General features: G+C 56.6%; 2 protein-coding genes across 2 annotated transcripts in view; both read right to left on the bottom strand.

The window, feature by feature from the left end:
• ILK (integrin linked kinase) overlaps positions 1-21,329 on the bottom strand; it is a 196,907-nt gene that overhangs the window by 33,230 nt on the left and 142,348 nt on the right. The gene's annotated exons all lie outside the window — the stretch shown is intronic.
• The window catches only part of DNHD1 (dynein heavy chain domain 1), a 58,504-nt gene that overhangs the window by 16,046 nt on the left and 21,129 nt on the right, over positions 1-21,329 (bottom strand). The window contains exons 21-30 of the mRNA XM_056858761.1: positions 18,160-21,163; positions 17,886-18,030; positions 16,719-16,911; positions 16,279-16,570; positions 14,403-16,137; positions 14,074-14,300; positions 13,302-13,506; positions 12,120-12,222; positions 995-1,144; positions 717-899 (exon numbers count right to left, since the gene is read on the bottom strand). Coding sequence (XP_056714739.1) covers positions 717-899; positions 995-1,144; positions 12,120-12,222; positions 13,302-13,506; positions 14,074-14,300; positions 14,403-16,137; positions 16,279-16,570; positions 16,719-16,911; positions 17,886-18,030; positions 18,160-21,163 — 6,237 coding nt within the window. The remainder of the gene's footprint in view (positions 1-716; positions 900-994; positions 1,145-12,119; positions 12,223-13,301; positions 13,507-14,073; positions 14,301-14,402; positions 16,138-16,278; positions 16,571-16,718; positions 16,912-17,885; positions 18,031-18,159; positions 21,164-21,329) is intronic.

A 21,329-nucleotide genomic window follows, 5' to 3' on the forward strand; every position in this document is an offset into this window, starting at 1 on the left:
CAGTGAGACAAACCACGGAAACCCGGTTTGCTTTTTAAACTGTTATTCACTATAATATGATTAAGCTATGCTAGGAATTGATCATTTAGCATTCATCTTCACGATAATTGTAGGGTTAATTTTATTTGCTTGTATTTTCTTATGTTTAATAAAGAGAATAATTTCTTTTCACAAGAAAAAAGTCTATTCAGCTTTTCTGACAGGTTTGCTGGTTAAAGTTCAAAGAACTGAACTCACCCACTTATTCTTTTGTATTATCAGAATTAAAAGTTGATAATCATTCTTTAATAGATGGATCCTGGAGAATTGTGCTGCTAAACAGTTTGCATAATTAGAGCCTTTTGAAAGTTTTTACTCCAGATGCTCTCATTGGATGCTGGGACAGAATCTCTCGTTACAACTCCTCACATCACCCGAGAGCTTCTGGGAGCTCACGGCTCTCCGTGGACTGATTCAGGGGAAGTGGGGGTGATGGGGCGGGGACAGGATCAGCCCGTCAGGCTGGTTGGGGGCATTTCTGTCTCTTATGCCGATAGGTCAGGATGGCAATGCTGAGGTGCCCCGGAACCCCTCAGATGCACAAGGTCCCCCCAGGCAACCCTCCACTTCTCCCCTCGACCAAAGATCTCCAGCAGCCGGTGTCGGGGAAGACCCTTCTCTGCCTGAGCCCCACCCCTGGGAAGAACCTGTGGATCAGAAGAGGAGTGGAGTCTTACTTGGTAGAAGTCCTCTTGACAGAGCATCTGCTTTGCATTCTCCCAGCCCGGCTTCTCCCCAAACATCTTGCAGAGGATGTCTGCCACCCACACCACTTGTTCTGGAGGTTGTCGGTAGCTACGCAGCTCCTCAACGTCCTGGGCCCGCAAGCCTGCCAGGGCGGCCTTATAGTCTTTGCTCATCTGGGAAGAGAGGGCCGCTGTTGGTGTAAAGGACTCGCATACAACCCGCCCATTCCTTCCCCACCAGCAAGGGGCCTCCCCCCCACCCCCCGTACCTTCCTCATGGCCAGCTCCTTCGCCTTCTCCAGCTCATCGCGCTCCTTGGTGAGGGCATCGATCCGTGCCTCATACAGCTGGCATTCCTTCTCCTGTTGCTTCAGCACTTGCTGCTGCCGTTCCACTTCCTGCTGGCTCTCCATCACTTGCTGCAGTGCGGAAAGAAGGGGGGATCCCAGGAGGACCTCAGAAAGGCCCTGCTGGGTAAGACCCAGGAGGCCCCGCAAGTCCAGCAGTCTGCTCGCACACAGGGGGCAACCAGGGGCCATGGCCAGGCAGGCTGCTAGCCTCCCTCCAAGGGCCACCAGAAGACAGCCAAGGGTTGAGTACAGAAAGGGTAAAAACAGACTGTGTAGCGGTGACGCCTGCTGCTCTTTGACTGGCCGTCTGCACAGCCAGGCGGACAGGCTTTGCGCCCGCACACAGCAAGGATCCAGAAAGCTCTCAGCACAAGACATTCAAGCACAGAAACCCCCTCCCCTCACGACTCTGTAGCTTTGGACTGTGCGTGCTCCCAGGGCAGCAGTCACACCGCTCTGCTCCATTCCTTTCTAAATGTTTGAGCACACCGCAGCGAACGAGAAGGGCCCGCGACCCAGGGGCAGAGCACCTCTTTGGCATACCGAAGCTCCCAGGTTCAGACTCGGGCACCTCCTACTAAAAGGGTCAGGTGACCTGAGATCCTAGAGCAGGGGTCCCCAGCCCTTTCGGAGCCTGCAGGCACATCTGGAACTCTGACACGGCCTGGTGGACGCAGCAGCAAAATGGCTGCCACAGGAGGTGGAGCCGGCCACAAAATGATTGCCTCAGCTTAACTCCAAGCCAGGAAAATCTCAAGGACTGGTCACAGCAGCTGTACGGCAATGGGCCACGGCAGCCTTGACGGCACAGCTGCAGACGGTGTCGGGACTGAACATGTCCAGGAGAGGTTCCCAATTGCTGTTAGCAGCGTGGCTGAGGAGGGAGAACCAAACAGCCCCTTTGGGGGCACGCACAATCCGAAGCTGCTTGGCTGAGGGGAGAAGGTTTTTGGGCCTAACTGCTAATTGCGATGGGCAAGCACAAAGCCCCATCAGGGTGAGGCAGAAACCATGAAGAAGCAACCGGACTTGCCAGCCCAAGCCCCTTTTGTGGGGCAGAGAGCCCCCGAGACGGAAGGGGTCAGAGCACGCATCGGCCTGCCCACAGGCTGGAAATCAGACAGGCCCAGGGCAAGATCCTTCTCCTCTTGGAGGGCTGCAGCAGGACCCCCTTCCTTGCCCAGCTGAGTCAGAAGGGCGTTTACAGCTGGCCCCGGGGGGACCTCAAGACATACTTGCGCCAAGTGGGAAGAGGCGTAGATGCTGCGGCGCAGATGAACAGTGCTCCTGCCAGCCCACCCTTCTCAGGGGACTGCGGCTACCGCACACCAATGGGCGCTCTCCCCACACCCCAGTTTCTGAGTGACTCTAATCTCCTTGGCAGCTGGACAGCACAGGAGAGGCCGGGATACCACACTCTGTAAGGGGGCCAGGAGCACCCCCTTTGCTCTGACACCTGAGAGGGGCGTCTTTGGTTCCTGCATGGGCGGTGCTCTTCAGAGTAGGGTTGCCAGGTGCCCTCTGGCCACTGGCAGGGGTTGGGGGAATAGGGTTGCCAGACCCAGGCTGGGAAATTTCTGGAGATATGGGGGTAGAGCCTGAGGAGGGCATCGTCCTCAGTGGGCTATAATCCCTTAGCGTCCACCCTCCAAAGCCCTCCAGGGGACAACAGAGTTGCACTTACCTGTAACTGTTGTTCATCGAGTGGTCCTCTTTGCAGGCACACATGGGAACTGCGCGTGCACAGGCCTGCCGCGGAGCATTTGGAAAGCTTATTTTTAGCCTAGCAACAAGGATTGCTCCCCCTCCCCTCTGTCAACGGTCCTTCCCGCCCTTTCGGACACGTGACGGAGGGGTGGGGAGCATCCTTCCCTCAGTTCTCCTTCTGCCGCCGCTGTAACCAGACCCATCTAGGCAGTGAGCCAGGCACAGCGGGGAAAGAGGGAGGTAAGTGTTCCTGCAAAGAGGACCACTCGATGAACAACAGTTACAGGTAAGTGCAACTGTTTTCATCGTTGTGTCCTCTTTGCAGTCCCGCATGGGAGATTATCACGCTCACTTACTGTGGAGATGGGTGTGGGAGCTGGTCACTGTAGGATCGAACTCAACACCGCTTTCCCCACAGCAGCATCTGCTCCAGTTGACGTCCAACCTGTAGTGTTGGGCGAACGTCAAAAGTGTGGACCAGGTGACCAGCATGGCAGACATCTTGCAGATTCACCTGGGCGGCAAGGGCAGCCAAGGATGCCTGAGCTCCGGTGGAGTGAGCATGCACTGGTAGCGGACAGGGCATGCTGGGTCCGGCATAGGCCTTTCTGATGGCCGAGACCACCCACCGTGACAGTGTCTGTGTGGTGACATGTTTTCCCTTGTTGGGACCCTCAAAGCAGACAAATAAAGATGTGTCTTGCCTAAACTGGCGTGCGTAGTCTAAATAAAACAATAAGGCCCGTCGGACATCCAACATGTGTAGGGACTTGTCCGACTGGGATTGGGGGTCCGGATAAAATACGGGCAACACTATGTCTTGGGACAGATGGAACGTGGAGACTACCTTATTTAGGTGCTCCAGGCTAGATCTTAGGACCACTATGTCCTCATGGAACTTGGTGAAAGGGGGGTCATGGCGGAGAGCCCTGAGGTCCCCTACCCCGTGGGCCGAGGTGATGGCTATGAGGAATGCCGTCTTATAAGACAAGAGGTCCAACGGGCACGTGGCCATAGGCTCAAAGGGCTTACAAATGAGCTGGGCCAAAACCAAAGAGTCTCCACTGGGCCACAGGGTTTTTTACTGGAGGGTACAAGTTATTCAGGCCCTTCAAGAACCTCTTGCACTGGGGGTGCGAGAAAAGCGAACTCCCATTGATACCCACATGTAGGGCTGTTTTTTTTTTAATTTTTATTGATTTTTTAACATAAAAAACATAAAAACAAACAACAAAGAAAAGATTAATAAAAAAAGAAAATACAAAAGAGTATCATTTTGTACCAGTTGCAACATTCATAATTTTATAATTATAACAAACCAAAACGATACCCCCTCAACCCTTCACCCACCAAAAAAAGTAATCCATCACCCAACTTCCGTAGAAGTGTCTGACAGTTTTGAAAGTAAAAACATTTACCTTAAAATATAAAGATATTAAACCTTATATCTATAACTCACTAATTAAATTATTAAAGTCCATTTTTGCCAGTTTGTCCCAATATGTGGCGGCCTTTATCCATGTTTTTTTAAACTCATCCAATTCTCTTCCTTGTAGGAAGTTTGTAATTTTGGCCATCTTCATATACATCCATATTTTCTCTCTCCAGTCCCCAATTAAAGGTTTATTCCTTTGTTTCCATACCTTAGCTATTACAGTTCTTGACAAATAATCCTATCCTCCTTACCTATATTTTTTGTGGCATTCCCAGTAAACAAAATGCAGGTTTTCTCTTTACTCTACCGTTAATTAAATTATTTGTTTCTCTAATGACTTTTTTCCAAAAATGTTTAATTTTTTTACATGTCCACCATACATGCATATAGGTTCCTCTTTCCTTTCCACATTTCCAACATAAATCCATTTCTCCTTCTTTCATTTTGGATATCATCACTGGTGTCATATGCCATCTATAAAACATTTTATATAAATTTTCTCTAATTTCATTAGTTACTGTAAATTTAAATTCTCTCTTCCATAAATTTTCCCATAATTCCAAATCAATATTAAACCCTAACTCTTTCATCCATTTCACCATTACTGGTTTGATTCTTTCTTGTTCGAGATTAATTTCAATTAATAATCTGTACATCCTGCCTATCAATCCTTTATTTCCCTTTATTAATATTTTTCCATTTTCCATAATACCAAACAGCTTAGAAGCACCAAGTCTCCCCCGAGTCTCCTCGACCCTGGGAAGCATAGCGAAGCTAGCGGTTTAGATAAGCAACCTTGGAATCCGAGCTGAAACAAAAGTTCAAAGGCAGCCAAGGCAGCCAGAGTTCAAAGACAGCCTGATAACACTCTCAAGTGCTTTAGACACGGATTCCTTTTGTATAGGGCTCTGTATGGAATGTTGTCTATGCTAGATGTCCATAGACGGTTAATGAGATAATTCGAGACCTTGATAGCCTCCGCCCAGTACCTTGGCTTTAAGTTGGCATCCTCTAGCAATGCCTGAGTCATTGTTTTGAGATACTGTATCCTCCTCTCTGCTATGGAATTTTTGGGGGGGACGCACGTGTTAGCCAACCTGTGCTCTATGCCCTTACTCTCTAACCACCTGGTTAGTTCATGGCATAGATTTTCTCTCCCCCTGTCCGTTTGTAAACTGGCCACCTGGAGACCTAACTGTCTCTCCACCCTCTTTATCCAGTACTTTATGGTCTTTGCAGTTTCACTCTTCTGTTTCAGAACATAAAGCCATCCAAAACGAGTGTAATCATCAGTTATTGACAAAGCCCACCGGTTCTTGGACACACTCTCTGGGAAGGGACCACAGAGATCCAAATGGACCACTTCTAGGGGTCTATTTGTCACTCTTTTACTTTCTTTGGCTACTGGGTGGCGTCTGCTTTTAACTGACTTGCAGACAGTGCAGTCTAAAAACTTATTGCATTTATTTAAGGTGACATCCTCCTTACCTAGCAAACTCAAGGTTTTTTGGAGTATTCCATAGCCAACATGTCCCATTTTCCTATGTAGCAAATGTAAGCAGTTTGAATGAGGATTTTCATTTACAGCACCCACAGTGTCTGTGGCTTTCTTTGCTCCCCTGGCAACTACATACACATCCTGCTGCAACCTCCCACTTAACAATGTAGCTCCTTCTTTGCCCACCTGGCAGGAGTTCCCTACAAAGTTAACTTCAAAACCAGCCTTGACTAATGCTGAAACACTTAGCAAGTGGTTTTCTAACATAGGGACACACAATACTCCTTGAAATGTATGTTGAAGCTCAGAAAAATACAAGCTCCCCTCACACTCTACCTCCAAACGCTGCCCATCAGCCAGGCTTACATGTCCTCTAGCTGACTTCTTTTTGTTAGTTAACAGCGTTACATCATTTACAAATATTTTACTGGCACCCGAGTCCAAAAGCCATAATTCCTCACCACCTCCAGAGTCTGCTAGCACCACGGCCGTGTGTGTAGCTCCCTGGAACTGCTTCTTCTTGCACGTCTAAGGACAGTCTCGTTTCAGGTGACGTGTGCTCCCACAGGAAAAACATTTCCTGGCAAACAGAGCATGCTCCTCAGGCTCTTGCTTGAAGCTCCGTCTCTGCCTTCCGTCGCCTCCCCTCTGCTGCTGCCACTGGCTCTGCGCTGAGTAAACCTCTTGCCCGTCTGGGGGTTGTCTAAACAGTTCGGCTGCAGTCCTCGGCATAGACTCTATCCGGTCTCTCTGCCTGGGATGAAAATCACACTGGGGGGCTGAGGTCCCAGCAGATGGGCGAGTCGTTGATTTAACCTCGGGGGTGTATCTCAGCTCGGCTGAGGTCATCTGACTCCTTCCCTCTCGCCGACGCTCCTTGTCTTCCAGGATTCGTCCACTCACGTACTCAAAGGTTAGCTGAGCATTTGACATGCATTCCAATGCCGTAATTAACATGTCAAAGCTACTGTCCAAAGATCCAAGCATGATATGCACTTTGTCTTCGGCTGAGTACGTTTTTCCTCTCAGCTCCAGCTGCTGGAACAGAACAGCCAACGCTCTGAGATGCTCTGACACGGCAGTGCTGGGTGATTTATGACTCCTATAAAGTTTACTTGTCAAGGGCAAAACAGTACCCACTGAGTCTCTTTGATAAACAGCTTGTAAAGCCTCCCATGCTGTTTTTGACTCTGTCTGTTTCACCACATATACCAACTGGCTATCTGAGAAACAAAATTATGTTGACGAGAGCCTTCTTATTTCTTTCTCTCTCTGGGGCAGTGGTTGGTGCCGCTTCAACTGCCTCCCACAGACCTCTCTTTAAATACTGCTCCAGCCGTACTGACCATACGCTGTAGTTTTCAGCTGTGAGCCTCTCCACCGGGAAGAACGTCTGTGCCTGCGTCTGTGCCATTTTCCTGGCTTAGCACCTGCAACTGTGGCCTCTGGACGTCTTGGACTCTGTAGTGCTGCTACCACACTCACACCTGCGGTACAGCGGTTCCCGCTGGGCCCATAACCCTATCGCGAGTTCAGCGGCTTTAATCAGATTCTCCAAGAAACTTCACCAGACGGTTGCTTCTACAAAAGTGCTAGTTTATTCACAGTGCAGTTCTAAAAGCTCTATATACATTTTAGCATAGCCCCTGGCTTAGTCAGTATATCCAGCCCAACACTAAACCCTAGAGGCTGTGGTCCTTATATACATACCTCATGCATAGTTAATTATCCGGCCACCTGGTGTATTGCATCATACCACCGGTTCCATCCAGTTCTCTCCAGTCCACTCTGCTGGGGCAAGTCATTACTACACCTTGCATCAGCAAGATTAAGTGGATCTATTCTCTTACTGACAGCTCCTTCTCAGCTGTCCTGTCAAAATAATACAGCATGTTTGTATATTCTTGACAGTCCGAACTCCCCCGCTTCGGATCCCAGAAATTCGGGCGAGATCCGGAGTTTGGGGGAAAATTCGCCCCCCCCACGGGCCTTCAATGAAGGGAAGACCCCTGAAGGCACACGCGGGGGGGAAACAGATCTGCGGGAAGGCAGGCGGTGGGTTGTCAAGCCCCTCTGCGCTGTCTGCGCAGACAGCGCAGAGGGGCTTGACAACCCACCGCCCGCCTTCCCACAGATCTGTTTCCCCCCCGCGTGTGCCTTCAGAGGTCTTCCCTGAAGGCGCGCGGGGGGCCCTTTAAACAGATCTGCGCCTAGGCGCAGATCTGTTTAAAGGGCCCCCCGTGCGCCTTCAGTGATGCCCCATGAAGGCGTGCGGGGGGAGGGGGAGCCTGATGGCTGCGCTGAACTCCGAATTTATTTGCCGAACACCCCAAAGTCGGGGAATTCGGCTCCCCCGTTTCCCGCCTTTTAAAAATTCGGTTCGTCCTGAACCGGAAAACGCCGAATCGGTGGAAATTCAGGAGTTTTTCGGTTCGGGATGAACCAAATCGACAGCCCTACCCACATGGAAGGCAGAAATTGCCACAAGAATTCTACGAAAAGCAAAGCCCCCTGCTAGCAATATAACACACAAGGAGAGAAACGCCATCAAGACCCTCAATGCAGATCCAGAAATCATTATTCTACCAGCTGACAAAGGCAATGCCACAGTGATCATGAAAACAGAAGAATACAAAAAGAAGATTGAGGAACTTCTGGACCCTGCCACATATAAAAAACTAAAACGAGATCCAACTTGCAAAATTATCAGGAAAACTAGCATACTGATCAAGAATTCCACTCTTCATCCGGACACACACAGAAAACTATGCATGACAGAAGCACAACCACCACGATTATATGGACTACCTAAAATTCATAAGGCTGCCGTCCCACTCCGACCCATCGTGAGCGCCATTGGTTCCCCAACATATGAATTAGCTAGATATTTGACCACCCTCCTACAGGACCACAGTGGAAAAACCACTTCATCAAAGACTCAACTCACTTCATCAACAAAATCAGTCCGTTGAGGCTCAATCCACAGGATATATTAGTCAGTTTTGATGTTGTATCCCTCTTTACCAAGGTTCCAGTAAAAGACACAATCTCACTGATTAACCAGAATTTTCAAGAAGATATAACAGCCTTATTTCACCATTGTCTGACAATAAGTTATTTCCTATGGGATAAAGAATTTTACGAACAGATTGATGGAGTAGCTATGGGAAGTCCACTCAGTCCAGTAATAGCAAACTTTTACATGGAATATTTTGAAAAAACAGCATTCGAATCGGCACCTTACAAACCTACAGTCTGGTTCAGGTTCATAGATGATACATTTACTATTTGGAGCCATGGTGAAAAAAAATTAATGGACTTTCTAAACCATCTTAATAATATCCATCCAAACATTCAGTTTACCATGGAAAAGGAAATTGAGGGTAAACTCCCATTTCTTGATACCCTTGTCATCCGTAAAACAAACTTTCAGTTAGGTCACAAGGTCTACCGGAAACCAACTCATACAGATCGCTACTTACACAAAAACTCCAACCACCACCCCTGACAGAAAAGAGGAATAATCAAAACATTAATGGACCGTGCAAGACGGATCTGTGAACCACAGTTTCTCAAGGAAGAAACTAATCATCTAAATCACGCACTGCTAGCAAACGGCTATTCCAAGAATGAAATCAGAAGGGCCATTAAACCAAACAAAAATCAGAAAACTCAGGAAAAACAGTCTCCCATAGGAAAGGTATTCTTGCCATTTATTAAAGGAGTCACTGCTAGGATGGAGAAACTTTTGAAAAAACATAACCTACAAACAGTGTTGAAACCCACCAAGAAAATACAACAGATGCTACGATCAGCAAAAGACAAAAGAGACCCCCTCACCTCTGCAGGAGTATATCGTATACCTTGCAGCCGTGGACAAGTTTACATCGGGACAACAAAACGAAGCATACAAACAAGGATAAAAGAACATGAAAGATACTGCAGACTGGGCCAACCTGAGAAATCAGCAGTGGCTGAACATGGACTGACACAAACAGGACACAGGGTCTTATTCCAAGACACTGAAAGACTGGACAATTCTACCAACTATTTTGTCAGATTGCACAGAGAAGCCATTGAAATTCATAAACATCAGCACAACTTTAACAGAAAAGAAGAGACTTTAAGAATGAATAAGGCTTGGCTTCCTGTCCTGAAAACCTCCAGACTAACAAAGACTACAGTCAGCAATAGCCATGGAGATTAGCTTTGGACTTCACACATTAACAGATAACTTCAGGATACAATGGTTCCATATTAAAATACCACACCGTCATTAGCACATTATCTTGATACTTACAGGACAATGATTAGCACATTACTTTTGCAGGACAATGACTCAGCTCAAACCCAACCCTTTTCTGACTATATCTTCCTACACACTTGACACTGAGACACTGCCACAGCTGCTGGCGAAACGTCAGGAAAGAAAATACCAAGACCACGGTTACACAGCCCGGATAACCTACAAGAACCAATGAACTCTGACCGTGAAAGCCTTCGACAATATTAAGTCCCTAGTTGTACACCAAACAGGTTGTCGGTGTCAAAGTCAGCTTGGGTGACTTCTACGACATCATCATGCAATGATGAAAAAATCCTTGACTCGTACCTTGAAGGAGACGGGGTTGAAGGTCTACGGTGAGATGTCTCCTGCACCCACTCTTTACGTCGAGGAGATGACGAGGAGTCATGACGGCTCCTGACTCGGGTTCGAGGCGAGCGTTGTCGGGAGCGAGATTCTCGGTCGCCAGATCTCGATGGGCGTGGAGAATCCCCTATTGGGGTCGATGGACGTGCCTCCTGGCCAGGAGGAATTGCGTCAGAGTCAGAAAGCGGAGGCAAGTGCGCGACTGACGAAAGTGCCGATGCGAGGTCGATGTCGATCTGAGTTGCCAGGGACGAGTGTCTCGGCAGTGAAGTGGCCCGACCCTGAGGGTTCGGAGCGAAGCACCCCTAGGGGACGACACCCCTTTCGAGGTCGATGGGGCGGACAACCCAGGTTTAGAGCCCAATTTCTTCCCACGTTTGGAAGATGACGAAGAGTGCTTCTTTCTCTTAGAAGAGTCAGGTAATGGGAAAGAGCCCACTCTCTTGGATGTAGAAGAGAGAGCCTTAGTAGGCTGAGGTGAGGGCATCGACACCAAAACCAACACGGGAGACTTGGATCATTTCTCCCCAGTGTCCTGGGCACCAGGAAACTGCGTGGCCCTTTCCCACAGGGCTGCTTTAAGCCTCAAATCCCGAACTTTTCGGGCGTTCGGGGTGAGCAAGGCACAGGCCCGACAGGCCAAGGGAATGTGCCAGGCAAAGAAGGCAGTCGTCGTGCTCATCCTATTTGCCCATCTTGCTCCCGCAACTCTTACAGTTTTTGAAGAGCGCCATCGAGGAGAAGGAGGCAGAGTCACAACGACGAAATCAGAAATCCTGAAGAAAAAGACTTTGAAGAAGCTCTCCAAAGCGTCCTCTAACCGCGGCGGCAGAAAGAGAACTGAGGGAAGGATGCTCCCCGCCCCTCCGTCACATGTCCGAAAGGGCAGGAGGGACCATTGACGGAGGGGAGGGGGAGCAATCCTTGTTGCTAGGCTACAAATAAGCTTTCCAAATGCTCCGCGACAGGCCTGCACACGAGCAGTTCCCATGTGGGACTGCAAAGAGGACACAACAACAATGAACTGATCACTGTAGTCTGGGGATGAGCCGTAATTCCGGGAGATCCCCAGGCCCTACCTGGAGGCTGGCATCCCTAGCGGAAGGGGAGTGTGCTGAAGAAAGCCAGCCTGCTTTGCAAACACATGGTGGTCAAGGCAAATCGAGATTGCCCCCCGGGCGCCCTCCCCACCACTTATCTGTGCCACTTTACTGCTCTCTGCAGGAGGGCTACATTCTTGCCACCGCCTGCGGAGGGTAGAAACAGAGCTGGGCCGGGCCTTGGGGTCACACCGAAAGAGGTGGGGGCCAGCACAGGCCCCTTGAGCACAGGGGCATCCCCCCATCTCCCCCCCGGACAACCTGGTCTCCCCAAAAGGGCAGGCCCCCATCCACTGAGGCAGGGCCCCCGGTGTGCTGCTATGGCTGCGCCAGCCCTGACCCCTCCTTTCCCTTGGGGCTGATACCCGTGTAGATATTCCAGTGCCCCGGCTGCTGCTGCACCCCTGCTCCCTGTCTAAATGTTTTTGGGAGAACAGCTTCCTTCTACCAGGGGTGATGCTAGTGCCTGGCATGACAACCCAGAAGACTGGGGGCTGAAGATCTGCCCCCCACACACACCTGGCAAATCTCTGGGAGACTGCCTGCTTGCCCGGGTGCTGCCCTTCAGGGTGCCAAGGGGACAGGCTGGGTGCAGGCCGGGCCGGTGCTGAGGAGCCCCGCAGGGCAGCAGCGGGAGGCGGGGATGGCCTCACCTGCTTGACCTTCTGCAACTTGTCCTGCAGGACCCGCACGTTGCGGGCGTGGGCCTGCTGCTTCTCGCTCACTTCTCCCATCTTGTGCAGAGCCAGCTTCATCCTGCGGGCAAAGAAAGATGTTGCCCTCACCTTGGGCCAGGTGCTCTCTCTCTCAGCCTAGCCTACCTCACAGAGCTCTTGTGAGGATAAAATGGAGAAGAGGCTCGCAGCCATCCTGAGCTCCTTGAAGGGAGGGGTGAAATGTGATGCACAGGATTCATTCTGTTCTTTCTGTGCGCATTTTATTCTAAGGGACTTGATCTGAGCAGCGGACTGTCACATTCAGAGGGCAGCAGCCTGAGCCCAGGGGCCCCCACCCCCACGACCCAAATCCAGAGGCAGCCTGCATCGCTCTGCCTTGCCGTTAGTGGATCGCCCTGCACCCGTCTGTCTGATCTCTTGGGGACATCAACACACCCTGGAGCAGCAGGTCCCACAAAGTCCTTCTTTCTGCCGGCCTTGACCACTGCCCATCGGGTTCACTAGGAACCCACCAGTTCTAGCAATATGGCAAAGGGAGGGGGAAACTGCACTCTCCCCTCACCGCACGTCCCTCCCTACATTTCTGTTGCGCCCCACTGGCCACGGCCTTCCCCTTGTTCCCCCCTCCCCGGCCTCCAGCTGCCTTTCTCTGCATCTCCTCCAGCACTACGAGGTTCCTCCGGAGAAGGGCCGTCCAGAGCCACGCGTGAGACTCCTCTGGCAGGCGCCCCGGGGGTTTCTACCGCAGCCCGAGGACATCAGCCATTATGTCTGCACTCCCTTCTCTGAAGTAGAGAATCTGACTTTGCTATTCATTGTCCAGTATGTATTTGAAGTCCGGATTTTTTTCTTGCTTTACAATTAGCTACCCTGAACGAGATCTGAGTTGGCTGCAGGCAATTTTCTTCTGCAGAAGGACCAACATTTGCACTCGTGTAGCTTTGAGACATGGTTTCTGAAACAGACCTACTGATTAAAGCGAACACAAACAAGGCCCTGCAGAGTCTATTTTGCTGCTGAAACCCCCCCCCCGTCTTTTTCCGAGGAAGCTGATGGGGGGAGGGGCTGGTGCCAGGGCCCTGAAGCCCAGGGAAACCCAGCTGGGCTGGCTGTGAGCAGGGCTGGGGAGGTAGGGCGGGGGGGGGGGGTCCTACTCACTGGTCCATTCGCTTGGAATTCTGCTCCTGCAAGCGACCCAGGAGCCATGCAGAGGTGTCCAGGAGATCAAGGAAGCTCCTTGGAGTGACGAGAGGCAGGCAGGCAGCCAAGTACCTGCTGTAGGTGGACGCCGAGCTGTGGATCAGGGCTGCGGCCTTGGCAATGCAGGGCACCAGGTCCTGGTGGGTTTGCAAGGAGCCTGCCACTATTAAGTAAGGGGCATGCCTCAGTCAGAGACTGTGAACAGGGGAATGCCACCTGTGACTCTCCTCCTGGGGCCCCATCTGCAAACTGGTGAGCTGCAAGGCTGATTCAGGGGTGTAGTTCAAGGGGGGGGGGCACAAGGAAAGGAGCCGGGCATTTTGATTTTCTGCCAACCCCTCCCCCCATGTAATGTTTGGATTTCAGTAGAGAAGAAGATGATGACAAAAAAGAAAAGTTGGTTTTTATATGCCGACTTTCTCTACCGCTTAAGGGAGAATCAAATCAGCTCGCAATCACCTTCCCTTCCCCTCCCCACAACAGACACCCTGTGAGGCAGGGGGGGGGGGGCTGAGAGAGTGTGACTGGCCCAAGTCCACCTAACTGGCTTCATGTGGAGGAGTGGGGAAACCAACCCAGTTTGCCAGATTAGCCTCTGCTCCAAACCACTGCTCTTAACCACTACACCATGCTGGCTCTCTGTGAGAAACATGTGGGGGCATCCCCAAAGGCTGCCCCCAGGCTCTGCCCCCCCCCCCAGAGGCAGAGCCTTGTCTGCATTGGCACCCACCGGGCGCGATCCCCGAGGCCTGGCTCAGTCTGCCCTGGAGATGCTTGGCGGCCACCTCCTGCAGGGACTCGGTGCTCCAGGCCTGGTAGACTTTCAGGCTGCAGAGCAGGTGGGAAAGGGCGGCGGCGGTGGAGGGGGGGAGCCCCAGGCTGCTCGGGCCCTGCCCCCCGCCAGGGGCCCCCAGCAGCAGAAACACGTGCAGGTTGTTGCGCACAAACTGGAAGAACCTGTAACAGAGAAAGAGGGGCCCGGAGGCTGGCACCGGAAGCCCTTGGCCGTTGCGCGGGGGGGGGGGGGAAGAGCCTGCCTGCCTCCCCGCCGCCCCTCACCTCTGCAGAACAAGGTCTTCTCGCATGGAGCGCTTGATGCCCTGGTGCTCCTGCAGCAGGGTCTGGACGATGGGGGCGGTGTCTTCGGGGCCGTAGAGCCCGGGGCAGGTGCCCTCGGCCATCAGAGCCATCACCAGGTGTAAGGGGGCCGGGCTCAAGCCAGGGTGGACCAGCAGCAGCACCCGCCGGCCCTGGACCCCCGCCTGCCAGCTGGCCAGTCGCAGAAGCGCCAGCACCTGCTCCTCGTTGGCCTCCGCGGGCAGCTCCATCAGCAGGGAGGCGGTGGCCCGGGCCGCCAGGTCCACCAGCGCCTGCCGGCCCGTGCCCCGCCGGAAGGCCACCAGGGCGCCGTGCCTCTCCGGGCCACACAGCAGGCGGCACAAGTGCACCACGTGCTTCAACACCACCACAGGCAGCAGGAAGTTGGGGGGCAGCAAGGGGGTGAGCTGGCTCTCCAGAGCTCTCCAGAGCCTCTCCTGGTAGGGGTTGTGGGCACCGGGACCGTGCCAGTCAGGGCCCAGCTCCTTGCTGAACATGATGTCTCTGGGCAGCTCCCCCCGCGCCAGGAGCAGGTGGCCAGGCAGAAGCGGGCCAGAGGTCTCCTTCTTGGAGGATGGGCGGCGCTTGCTCTTGGAGAATCCAGTGCGGTGGGGGGTGGGGGGGCGCCGGTCAGGGGTGGGCACCAAAAAGGGGGCCTCGCGCTTCCTGCCCCCTTCCTCCTCCACCTCCTGGGGCTCTGCCTCGGGGCCCTCCTGCTCCAGCTCCTCCAGGGTGGGGTCTCCCGCTGAGTCAGGAGGCTCCAGCGCCAGGGCCGGCGCTTGCAGCACAGGGTCCCAGGGGTCAGGCTGGTCAGCCTTGGAGCAGCCAGGGGAGTCCTGGAGGCTCTCCGGGACAGGGAGGAAGTCTTCCTCCTCCTCCTCCTCCTCCTCCTCGGCAGGTGCCAAGGCACAAGACCTGGAGAGGCTGGTCTGGGGGAAGGAAATGTGGCTGCGGCTGGGGTGGTGGGAACTCTGGGGGCCGAGGGAGGGCACGACGTGCAGCAAGGTGCGCTTGGAGCAAAAATTGGCCATGGCGACCTCCAGCAGCAGCTGCCCGCAGGCCGCCCGGTGATTCTCCCCCCGCAGCGGGTCCCCGAAGGTGCGCAGGGCCTCATGCAGCCAGAGGCGAGTGATCTGACGGACGCTGAGCGCCACGGTGTAGCCAGCCCCTGCCATGCGGGCCCCCGCTGAGCTGCGCCTGTGGAACATGCTCTTGACCCCATGCTCCTCCAGGGGGCAGCTGAGGTGGATGCCCGTGCCGGGGCGCAGCAGGTAGAGTCCCTGGAACACCTGTCGCAGGCTGTGCAGGGAGAAGTGGAAGAGGCAGCAGGCCGGGGAGGGTGGGAACTGGCCCTTCACGGCCTCGTAGGCCTCCACGGAGGCCCTCACCAGGGCGGCCGCCAAGTCGCCGTGGCGGGTCAGCAGAGGGAATTTCTCCAGCCAGGCCAAGACGGCAGGCATGTGCATGCTCAGCAGGGCTTCCCGGGTCAGGGGGGGCAGCACCACGGCCGTGAAGAGCCGGCCAAAGCGGGGGCACAGCGGCGCAGCCCCCAGCACTGGGACAGACAGCGTGCCGAAGCAGTTGAAGCCCCCAGCTGGGAAGTGCTGAAGCTCCAGCGTGTCGGTGTGGTAGAACTGCTGGTGGGTCAGGGCCTGGCGCAGCGACTCCACCACGGGGCTCGTCCCCCGGTCTGGATCTGCCACAGAGGAGGAGGAGCACGGTGAGAGGGGGCAGGCGCCCCCAGCCCCCTCCTCCCAGGACCCAGGGCGCGTGTGTGGAGGAGGCCACCTGGGGCAAGGAGGGGGCTTTCCCACCGGCCATCCCTCCAAACACTCACCGAGGCGGGCCATGTGGAGGTCCTCCACCAAGAAGAGGCCGAGGCCCTTCAGGGCCGCCGCCCGAGCCGCCCTGCTCAAGGGCAGAGGGCCCTTCTCGTGGGACTTCCTCTGCAGCAGCTGGCGCAGGTCAGCCGCCTTCAGCGCGAAGGAGACGCACACTCGCTGGCACAAGTGGTTGGGCTGCACCAGCGTCTCGGCAAAGGACGTCTTCCCACCGCCGGGCTCACCCACCAGAAGGGCGGGCTGGTGGTGACCCAGGAGCAGGTCCAGAACGTAGACCACCCGCTCATACTGCCGAGAGAGAGAGAGAGAGAGAGAGAGAGAGAGAGAGGAGCATTGGCCTCAGCCCGGCGGGAGGCCCTGCCTCTCTCCCCACGGACACAGGCAGGGCAAGTGCCTGGCTCTTCCTGGCAATCAGCTGCCCAGGGTCCCGACATACCTGTGGGAGGACACAGAAGGTGGCAGGGATGTTCTTGACCCGGCAAGAAAGGTACCGCCCATCGAACGGCTGCAGGGTGCCATCCTCCAGCAGGGGGAAGAGGTCAAAAACAGAAGCCCCAGGAGGAAGCTGCAGGGGGTAGCGGCTCCTGCGGAGGGCCCGGCGGGCAAACTGCCCAAAGAGTGGCCAGTGCCTGCACAGAAAGACCGGAGGGGGGGGGCGTTAAGAGCAGCTCCAGCCTCACGCGATCCTCCTCCCTCCCCACCCCCCGAAGACTGTCTGCTTCCCCCACGGCCCAGGAGCAGCTCTCCCCCCACTCCTGGATCAGATGCGTCACTCCTGAAAGCAGAGGCTCAGCAACCCTGGGACCATGGCCCCCTCACTGCTGGGAATGGCCACAGGGCTCCTCTGGACAGAAGTTCCAGACGGGTCCGCTTGCACTTCGCCGTCTCAGGATGCCGCCATGGAGAAAGGCTCTCCGCTTCCCACTCACCTCAAGAAGCTTATGGCTTGCTCGGCCTGATGCTTGAAAAGGCCGCGCATCCTCTTCTTGTTCATTACCATGTCCTTACATTTTAAACGCCGAAAGCCTCATCTCTGTCAACCCTCCTCGCCTGCCGGGTCCTGCTTCCCAAAGAGTGTGGCCGAGGGGAGGGGCTGAGTCTGCCCCTCCCTCCCGAGCAGGAGTGCAGCAGATCTCTGGCCAGCCCGAGAGTGACGGCAGGACTGTACAAATCCATTTTGGAGGAGAGACTCTCCCAGACTGGCTGGCGGCACAGCTTACTACCCGGAGAGGAGTTGGTGTCCCGGGGAGTCAGGGAAAGGCCTCGCTGGGCAAAGACCGGGGGGCTTTCCTGTGCTCCGGGAACCCAAGGGAACGGGGCGGGTCAGTCCCTTCCTTCTCAGCGCCTGAGGGCTCGGGGCTTGCGAGTCCTGCCTGCATCAGACAGGGTGGGCTCTCGTCCCCAAAAGCTTTGGCCATAAGAGACCTGTAAGTCCCAGAATTCTCTGTTGCGGCAGGAGAAACTCTCCCTCTTTCTTTCACTGCATGGCCCGGGGCATACTCCCTCCCATTCCAAACTGGCACAGAAGTCAGGCTTTCTCCCCACCCCACCACGACCACCATGCAAGAGCCAGCACTGAGCGCCTCCCCACCCATAGATGTACCTGGGATGAAGGTGACCCCCAAAGCCCCAGATGTAGGCAAAGGCAAAGAAGCTGTGGGCCAGGGTGTGGTGGAGTGCAGGGACGGCCTCATCCAGTCGGGCAGCGTTAGTGGAAGCACTGGTCCCAAGGGAGCTGCTCAGGGAGACTGCAGAAGAAGGGAGAGGTAGAACCCGTCCAGATTCCCCCCACCAACCCTCCTAAGGGGCCTGTGGGACTGGTGGGCAGGGCTGGGAGACGGGACTGGCCGCTTCCCTCCCACTGGAGTTGGGCTCACCTTTCAGCTCCTGGGCGGGCACGCTCCTGATCTTCTCCCGGCGCAGGTGCTGCTCCAGCAGCGCATGGAGGATCCTGGCAAAGGCCGTGGTCTCCTGGACCCCCTGTGCCACGGGGCTCTGGGGGCTGGCGTGGGGAGCCAGGACAGAGGAGCAGTGCTGCCGCAGGAAGGCCAGGGTGAGGGGGAAGACATCTTCCGCCAGCTCCCGCAGCATGGCCAGGCTCTGCTGGGTCAGGCTGTACATCCGGTACACGGGGTCCAGCGCAGAGGCCAGCACCGCCTGCCAGAGGCTGGAGCCGCTGCAGTGCAGGAGGGCGCAGTGGGTGCAGACGGAGGGGGGCACCCCGGCAGCACTGGGCATCTCAAAGAGGACCTTGACGTTCTCCGGGGGCTGCAGCTTCTGCCCGCTGGGCAGGCTGAGGGAGGGCCGGGGGCTGAAGAGCGAGGAGATAGGCTCCAGCCACACCGCGCTGGCCGTGCCATCCAGCACCACCCACTGCTGGGGGCTCGCAGCACCCGCCCCCCCAGCCAGCGCAGAGGTGGCTGCCCTCTGCAGGAGCCGGGAGAGGATGCCGTCTCGCCAGATGCCCTCCTCCAAGCTGCCCAGGAACTCGGCCACGCTCAGGCCGTTGGGCCAGACACAGACGGCGTTGACTGGGAGGAAGGAGGAGGCGGGGGCAACCCCGTGTGCACTGGTTTTGCGCCCCTGGCCGGCGGCCTCACTGGCCGCCAGCCTGCTCAGCGCTTTGGATAGCACTCGCCAGGCGGTGGTCTTGCCGCTGCCGGGGGGCCCCAGCAAAAGGATGCTGGGGGAGCCGGCCAGGGCCTGGAAGAGCTGGCCGGCAGTGCTGAGGAGCTGGGGCTCCGGGTGCAGCTTGTCCTCGTGGAGCTGGGCCAGCAGGGCACTCTGGAGGCGTGGGAAGGCCGGAGGCTCAGGGAGCTGCAGGGTGCTGGAGGGGAAGATGCCCCGCAGCAAGTCCCACACGTGGTGCCAGCGGGGGCACTCGGGGCCGCTGAGTAAAGGCGAGGAGCACAAGGCTTTCACCACAGCTGGCTCCTCCTCCAGGCCAAAGAAGAAGACGGGGGAGGGCCGGGCCTTGGGCAGGGCCGGCTCCTGCCGAGGCGCCGGGAAGAACAAAGTGCGGACCGCTCTGCCCACCACCTCCCTGACGAGGGCTGCTCGGCTGGCCGGGGGGGCCGGGCCCAGCTCCCCCTCCAGGCACAGGAAGGTACTCAGCTTCTCGGCTAGGCGCGTGGCCTCCCGGAAGCCCGCCGCCAGCAGAGTGACCTCGGCCAGCTTGGTCAGGTCCGGGGGCAGGATGACCAGGGGCCGCAGGACCAGGCGCAGGGGCTCCGGGAGGCACCCGAGGGTGGCCAGGCAGCCATACGTCTCCCGCACCCGAAGCAGCCGGCCACCAAAGAGGATGTTGCCTACGACCCGGGGATGGTACGGCTCAGCCTCATCCGCGCCCAGCTCCGGCAAAGCGGCAGCCGGCTGCCCCTCGCTTTCGCTGTTGGAGTCTGCAGAATCCTGGCTGGTGGGAGAGGGGCCGGTCGTGCCCCCCCTCCCTTCCCTCACATTCAAGCACAGCCTGCGGAGGTCGGCGAGGCGCTGGCTGAGGGCAGAGAGCACGGCCGGTTCCAGCTGCTCCACCATCTCCAGGAGCAGCAGGGCCCCCGCGTGCACGGCCCCCGAGAGGTAGCGTCCGAGGCAGCTGGCGGACATGTGCGCGGAGCACTGCAGGGTGACCAGCTGGCGGCCCAGCGCCTGGGCCAGGCCCTGCGCCGTGTGGGTCTTGCCCACGCCCTGGTGGCCCAGCAGCCCCCCGCAGCGGAAATCATCCAAGGCCAGGAGCAGCCCCAGGAAGGCCCTGTCGAGGGAGGGGCTCTCCAGCAGGCGCAGGCCGGGCCCCAGGTACTCGTAGTCGTAAGGGAAGCTGCTGTCCAGGACCTCCGCCCAGCAGCCAGGGGGGCCGCCCACCCATCTGCCCTGGGCCACCCGGGCGACCTTGGCTTTCTCGGCTTTCAGGGCCACGCGGTACTTGAAGTGCCGGGCCCACTCAAAGGCCTGGGGGGAGCTCACCTTCTGCGCCCGCAGCTGAGAAAGGACGTCACGCTGCTGGATCGTGACGACCAAGAGACCCCCCAGCAGGACCCCCAGGGCGTCACTGTCAGGCTGCCAGGTGTGGAGGCAGCGGTGGTTGCGTGTGTAGTGGGTCAGGGCCTCCAGCTTGAGGGCCAGCTTGAGGGCCAGCCCCACCTGGCCGCGGGGCTCCCCCCCCAGAGCCTCTTCCAGGTCAGCACGCCACAAGGCCTCCTCGGCCAGCAGCACGCACTGGACGGGGAAGGCCACGCCCAGGCTGGCCCAGTGCTCGGCCAGCAGGTGGAGGGGCAGGTCGGTGGGGCCGGGGGGCTTCTCGAAGGCCAGGTCGAGCTGTGGCCGCAGGGCCAGCCGCTGGGCCAGGCAGTCCTGCAGCTTGTGGAAGAGGGTCTCCTTCATGGCCCGCTCCAGGGCACTCAGCCACTGCGGGGCCTTCCGGCCGAGGGGCACCGCCCCACACAGCCGGAGCTTCTCGCCCTGCTCCCCCACCAGCCCCGCCACCTGCAGCTCTGGCGGTTGGGCGGAGAACGTGTTGAACACCTGGGCGGCAGAAGGCACCAGCAGCTGGAGCTGCCGCACGCCTGGGAAGCAGCGCCGGGACCAGGCGGAAGCGTCGGCCGGCTCCGCAGTCGTAGCCACCATGGCCACCAGCTCCTCGTTGCTGAGGAAGAAGAGGCGGGGGAAGCCCATGCGGGTGGTCTCCAGCACGTAGTCCAGGGCCCGGATGATGCCCTGCAGTTCTCCCGAGGCCTCCGTCAACGCTGCCTGCAAGGGGCCGCCGACAAAGCGGCTCTCCCGGCCAGAGCTGGGCAGCAGCCTGACGCTGGACAGCACCAGGGGGTCCTGGCACGTCACCCGCATGAACTCCCGGAAGTGGGCATCCACCACCTGGAACCGAGACTCCTGCAAGGAAGGAGAGACCACCGGAAGGAAAGCATGGGGCCGCTGCCAGCCAAGGGAGCCCCAGGCCCAGGAGGGGACACAGAGCGGCAGCGGCCGAGCCAAGGGGAGAGGAAGGGAGCCGTAGTGCCACGGCTGAGGGCAGCAGGCGGCCTGGACCCAGCTGCGC

Source organism: Euleptes europaea, chromosome 12, assembly GCF_029931775.1.
Source record: "Euleptes europaea isolate rEulEur1 chromosome 12, rEulEur1.hap1, whole genome shotgun sequence".
Classification (NCBI taxonomy): Eukaryota; Metazoa; Chordata; class Lepidosauria; order Squamata; family Sphaerodactylidae; genus Euleptes; species Euleptes europaea.